Source organism: Sander lucioperca, chromosome 5 (genome assembly GCF_008315115.2).
Source record: "Sander lucioperca isolate FBNREF2018 chromosome 5, SLUC_FBN_1.2, whole genome shotgun sequence".
NCBI lineage: Eukaryota > Metazoa > Chordata > Actinopteri > Perciformes > Percidae > Sander > Sander lucioperca.
This window is the reverse complement of record NC_050177.1, coordinates 30,187,360-30,193,359: the sequence shown is the minus strand read 5'-3', so window position 1 is coordinate 30,193,359 and position 6,000 is coordinate 30,187,360. Positions and strand designations below refer to the sequence as shown.

The 6,000-nt window shown below is 44.9% G+C and overlaps 1 protein-coding gene across 1 annotated transcript in view; it reads right to left on the bottom strand.

Moving 5' to 3' along the window:
• Window positions 1-393: 393 nt before the first annotated feature.
• plekhg2 (pleckstrin homology domain containing, family G (with RhoGef domain) member 2) overlaps window positions 394-6,000 on the bottom strand; it is a 42,302-nt gene continuing 36,695 nt past the window's right edge. Inside the window, exon 13 of the mRNA XM_036001117.1 lies at window positions 394-4,681. Coding sequence (XP_035857010.1) covers window positions 2,092-4,681 — 2,590 coding nt within the window. The 3' untranslated portion in view covers window positions 394-2,091. The remainder of the gene's footprint in view (window positions 4,682-6,000) is intronic.

The window sequence follows — 6,000 nt, the reverse complement described above, 5'->3', positions numbered from 1 at the left end:
AGCTAAATTTAGCTAAATTAGCATAGTTGTAATTCTATAGCCTCTTTTAAGTTCAAACGTGACGTTACCCTATAAATCCAGTCTTGTGCCGTCTGACAAGCAAAAACCCCACAGTCTATGTCCGCTCGCGCAGGGAAGTTCAAGACAATTCAACTGTTGCAGCGGGTGTGCGTGTGACAAGCACGAACTTGACAATTTTACGGGATTGCCTGCGTGACAATCGCTCCCCGTCTGAAAAGACCTTAAGAAGCGTAAAGACCTCTCAGGCGGTCGGGGACGGAGCTGCTTTCTGTCCCCAGAGTCTGAAACAAACTCCCAGAAAACTGCACCTCTGCCACAACTCTCAGTTCTTTAAATCAAAGGTGAGGATGATTATTTTTGATACTGCCTTTCTTTAAGTAATTGTTCTGTTATTACACTACACTGTAAGTTTAAGTCCTGTTTTTCATACCTGTCTTATTCTGTTTTAGCTGTTTTTATATTCTCTTTAACAAATGTTTTGAACTGCTCTTTTATGTTTTATGTAAAGCACTTGTTGCTGATATGTGCTATATACAAATAAAGATGCCTTGCCTTGCTTAATTGGCAAACATAAATTGAACACTGTAAGCCTTTTGCATTAATCATCAACTGTTAACGAAAGAGTCCATACGTCACCTGTAAAACCTTTCATCCTATTCTGTATTTTCCACCTAATGACGTTCCTTTACAACTTTTGAAAACCAAGTGGAGTTCTCTGAAGGGCACTGACAACACAAGAGAGAGTAAACTCAATGAACCAACTACGTACATCAATATGGGAACAGACACAGCATTCAAAACACATGGATATTGGCCTGGTCTGAAGTTAAAGGAGAATTTACCAGACGCGTCATTTTCATATACACACATGCACAAACACTCACACACACACTTTGAAGCATGCACCCAAAAGCTGAGGACACTGTGCAAAATACCGACATTACTTTAAGGATAATAAGTGCCAAAGAGAATAAGACTAACCTCATAAATAAACAATAAAATAAAAAGAATTATAAAATGGTTAAAAAGATAGATTATTAATAACCACAGTTATCACCAACCTTAAACACTGGCCTCAGATAGCCTGAAATGTTTGTTCAACAGAATATAAAAGAAAAAAATAGAAAAAACAGCAAACAAACATACCAAAATAATAATAATACAATAAGTAACTACGATTGCATACAGCACTGGTCGGACACTCGACTTTCAACGTGTCTGTGTTTGCAGGATTAGCAAAAAAAAGAATGTACTCCAGCTCAATAAATGTTAAGATAAAAGTTACTGATTTAAGCGTGTATTACAAAAGTTTGTCAAATTAATTGTTCCTCAAAAATGTCAGCGCATCCACAGAAAGAGTCCAGAGACGTTCAAAAAGCGAACTGAGCACTGAACAGACTTCAGATCAGATGTGTTATCAGAGTGTTGGACTGGCGCATTCACAAATTCATCACATCCATCGGTGGGTGATTTATTTACATTGATCGCAATGTATTTCTTTACTTTTTACAATATTAGGATCTTCAAAGCAATTCCTTTGGCAATTCCATTGGCATCCAATTCAAAGTCATTAGCCCAGATCTAAAAATACAAGCTGTGTGGTGGTTGAATGTCCATTCATGAAAGGTCACCTGTTCAATGCAAGGATACAAAGCTTTTCCAAAAGCTCCCAAGATTAAATGTTTAGTCTGCATTACATCCGACCCCAAATGCATCCCATCACGCTGTGGGGAATCAGTGTCGAATATGGTTGACAACATTCATTACGTCCCTCAAATGTGAACTTTTTCCCAAGTTGAAGTCCCCCATGCTTTGCCATTTGATAAAGGTCATTTTCAGCAAGGAGGACTTGTGGAGTTACAGGGATTTATGGTTCATGACAAGCCAGCGAACAGCTCTGGACACCTGGGCCAACTGAAACCAGCAGTTACACAACAACTTATGATGCATCATTTGTGTCTCTGAGGTAAATTCCCAAGTGCACATCTTTTCTGATGTCTTGTTCTTTCCATTACCTTTACTTTTGACCCTTCTTGTCTTGAACAGCCATGAAAGAAAGACTTCTCTCTTTCATAGCCTGTTACAGCTCTGAGGAAGAGGGGAAGGAAGGTGTGAAAGTCCATTGATGCTTACTCTCCTCGTCATCTGCCCCTGTCCCGGTCCTCTGGCTTCGGCTCCACCCTGCAGGGTTTGGGTCAGGCTAACTTGTGCGGTGCTGAAGGAGGTTATTCGGCCACTTCCAGCAATTTGGAGGTTAACCGTGGTGGCATAACTGGTCTTCTGGTTCCCCTGTTTGGTAGGAGATGAATGGGCGAATGGTAGTGGTGATGAGCTCAAGGGCAAGGGGGAAGGGTTTGAAGGTAGGGGAGGCGTTGTGGATTGGAAGTTGTGGTGTTGGTAGCATGCAGGTGGAGGGGATGTCATGTCTGAGGAAGAGAGAACCATGCACGAGGAAGAGAGATTTTGTACACAGGAGGGCCGGGCAACGTAGGCGCAGATCAGCTGGCTACGACAGTTACCCTCTTCTAGCTCTGGGTCTCCCCATTCTGTTTGTCTGTCCGATGGAACAGGAGAGGAGAGGAGGGTGTGGGAGAGTGAGGAGAGAGGAGCAGGAGGGGAGGCGATGATGGTGGAAGTGGCACTTGAATCGAGACTATCAGTTCCATTATATTTGTTTGAAAGCTCTCGTACGTCTGGCCAGGGCACACTGGTGAAATGCTGCCCACCAAGGGTGCCCTTCCCTGGGGTGAGCCTGCCAGGTGACAGTGGGGATTGAAGCCCAGCTCGAGGGCTGAGGCAGGATGGTGAGCTGCCGTACGAGGACCACCCACTCCTTGGACTGGTTGGACAGGACTCCTGCTGGTCAAAGGACCCTCGGCCACTACCACTGAAACCAAGGGACCTGCGGCTGCTGTCTGCCCAAGAGCGGCGCAGTCCACTAGGGTTGCTCCGGGCTGGGCTAGGGGATCTGTCTGCCAGGTTGGAGGAGAAAGACCTACGGAGGGTTTGGGAGGTTGCAGGAGGACAGGTTGCAGAAGGGGAAGATGCTCTGGAAGTACGCAAAGAAGAAATGGGGAAAGAGGCATTCTCCAGTGTTGGTGAGCCTAATGAGGATGAAAAGGAAAGAGAGGGAGAGGCGGAAGCATATCGAGGGTTTCTGGGTTGAGGTGCTGCAACATTATTTGTCCAAGCATTCACTGACACGCCAATAGGAGGCGGGGAGAGGATCCGAGGGCTTAGGCATGACGAAGACAGCCCAAATGCTGAACTTGCGGAAGAGGTCCTTGGTAGCTCCAAAGTGAGCCCGAGTGGATTATGGGAACTGGCACCTACCCGTGTACTCCGGGGGTGGGGAGGTTTGTTCGCCATCGGGGAGGAGTAATTATGTTGAGGAGGTGGGGAGCAGAGACGAGTGAATGAGGCAAGGGTTGGAGAGGGAGATGGGGACTGAACTCGTGAGCTGGGTTCGGATGCAGAAAAAGGGCGAGCTACACGATTGTGTGACCCCGACCAGAGAGGATCAGGGGTTTGTTGCATTGCTGTCGTATTAGTGCTACCATTAGCTAGCAGCGCCTTCTGTGGACTTCCGGACCAACCCCCATTACTCACGGTACGGTAAAGGCTACAGCTGCTGGTATTACTTGCATTGCTATTCGCTGCGTGTATGCCAACGCTGTTGTTGTTGTTGTTGTTTGCGTTTTGTGATGAGTCCGTTTTGGAGTGAAGGAATGAGGGTCGAGGGGAAGGAGAAGATGGCTGATGATTGGTCAGAGTCATAGACGGGGAGGGGGAGCGTTGGGAAAGAGAGGGAGGAGGTGACTGCATGGGAGACGGAGAAGGGCAAGAGGACCAGAGAGAGGACGGCGGACCCCTTGGATGTTGGTACCCATCTTTAGCGCACCCCAGCTGGGCATACGCAGGCGTGCTCGAGCCCTGCTGACTCGGAGGGAGTTTAGGTGAAGGGGAGCGCCGTTGTAGATGAGAGGAGGGTAAGGAAGATGTTGAGGAGGGGCTTTGGTGTACTGTGTTTATGGGTGGGGCTTGTTGCAGGGCATTGTTCTTTTTCGTCATACTCTGAATGATGGACTGGCTAATACAGGAGGCAGCTAAGGATCTGGTGAATGCAGAGGAAGAAGCAATGGGGGAGGTACAGGGGGGAGATCGGAGAGAAGACGAAGATGGTGTAGGGGAGGAAGGAGGACCAGCTCGTATGGATGAAGACCTCCCAGAGGAAGAGGACGAGGGAGTGAAAGGAGAGGAGGGTGTAGAAGGGGAGGCAGGGCGAGCTCGCAGCAAGGAACCCCTGCCAGAAGAGGGAGTAGGAGAGAAACAGGGAAGAGTCCTGGAGACGGTGTTTAGGGATGCATCTTCAGCAGATACAGGGGTCGGTGAAGATGCTGAAATAACCCTGAAAGGTGAGGAGCAGGGAGGCGTGGAAGGGAGAGCTCCAACAGGGGAGGGGGAGCGGTGCCTGAGGCTGGGTCTAAAGGCTGAGGTCTGATCTGTGTTCTGGCCAGGGGTGGCAATGGCCTGGTAAGGTCTCTCCACCAGGTTGGATGTCTCCAAGGATGGTCTGGAAGATGGGCGGCTGCCTGATGGGCGGCCGGACAATGGCAGGCTGGTTGGGGATTGCGAGTCCTGCTGACCTGGTTCCCTGCAACTGACAGAGAAGCACAGATTAAGAACCAACCTGCCAATGTCTGAACTATGCATACAGCTGATGCAATAGCTGGCGAAATGGCTTATTGATAACCAGATGTAATAATATAATAATAATAATAAACTTTTTATATTTTGCACCTTTCATACAGAGAGTGTAGCTCAAAGTGCTTTACAAACAAAGTGGAGAGACCACAAAACAAACATTAAGGAAATAATTAATTTTTAATTAATAATTAAGGACTTTAAGGAAAACTATGCTAATAAAGCGAAGAAGTGACAATTAGTTAAAAGAAGTGCAATTTTTAATTGTCGTTTAAAGATGAATGTGCACATTAGACTTCTGACTTTTGCTGCTTTCCTGCAGTTTGTCTGTTAGTTATTTTACATGTTGTCTTTATCTCATATGTTTTGTTTGTTACTAATTGTTATGCATTGTACTTGTCTGAATATTTTCTGTATATTGGAAAGACAAAAAAGTCCAGGGTGCTCAGGAAGTTCAATCAGATGTTTGAAGGTGCTCTTTGGGGTCGGGAATTCAATTAAGTGTAGAAAAAAAAAATAAAAAATATTTAAAAAGCCTTCATTTTACTGGCAATTTCATAATAGAAAATGTAAAAGACATAGGGAGACGCAACCCACGCGTACTGGCACAGACAGCCTTCTTCAGGGTGCGTTGATTGATCTGTATATATTGCTTTTATGTGCTGACTGTAGTAACTTTTTAGATTGTTATTTTAAAACTGTCCACGGGCCAAAGGCCTGTTGAGCTATCTCTGGCTCATTTACAGTTACTTTGATGTTGATTAAGGCCCTGTCAAATAAACCAAATAGATGAGATTCAATATTTAGACTAGTTTGTTTTGAGTAACGGGATGTATTTTCAAGGACAAAATGACAAGGACAGAAAAACTTTAAACAACTGCAGCTTAATTAAAAAAAAGCTATCTTATTTGAAATGGCACATTGAAGTTGAAGGGAAATATTTTTTATTTATTTATTCTGATGCAGTGATTATCTTTTAAAATATGACCTGAATGATACTAAAGTTTCAAGTGTAGTTTCCACCCCAGTTTAGATTTAGAGTGGATGAATAAGAAACAATCTAAGTTTGTTCCCGTAAAACTAGAGAATATAGAAAACCTTTTTCCTTTAGGTAATAATCTACAGCACCAGCATGATTGACCGGGAGGAGGGAAAACAAGATCCAATCAAGTCTGATGCTGGGAAGAAGCTGAGAATTATGTTGGAGTTTGATGGTTTAAAGAAAGAGGCATTTGCATACGATAAATCCGTTACGCCTAGTTATCCTAGAGATGA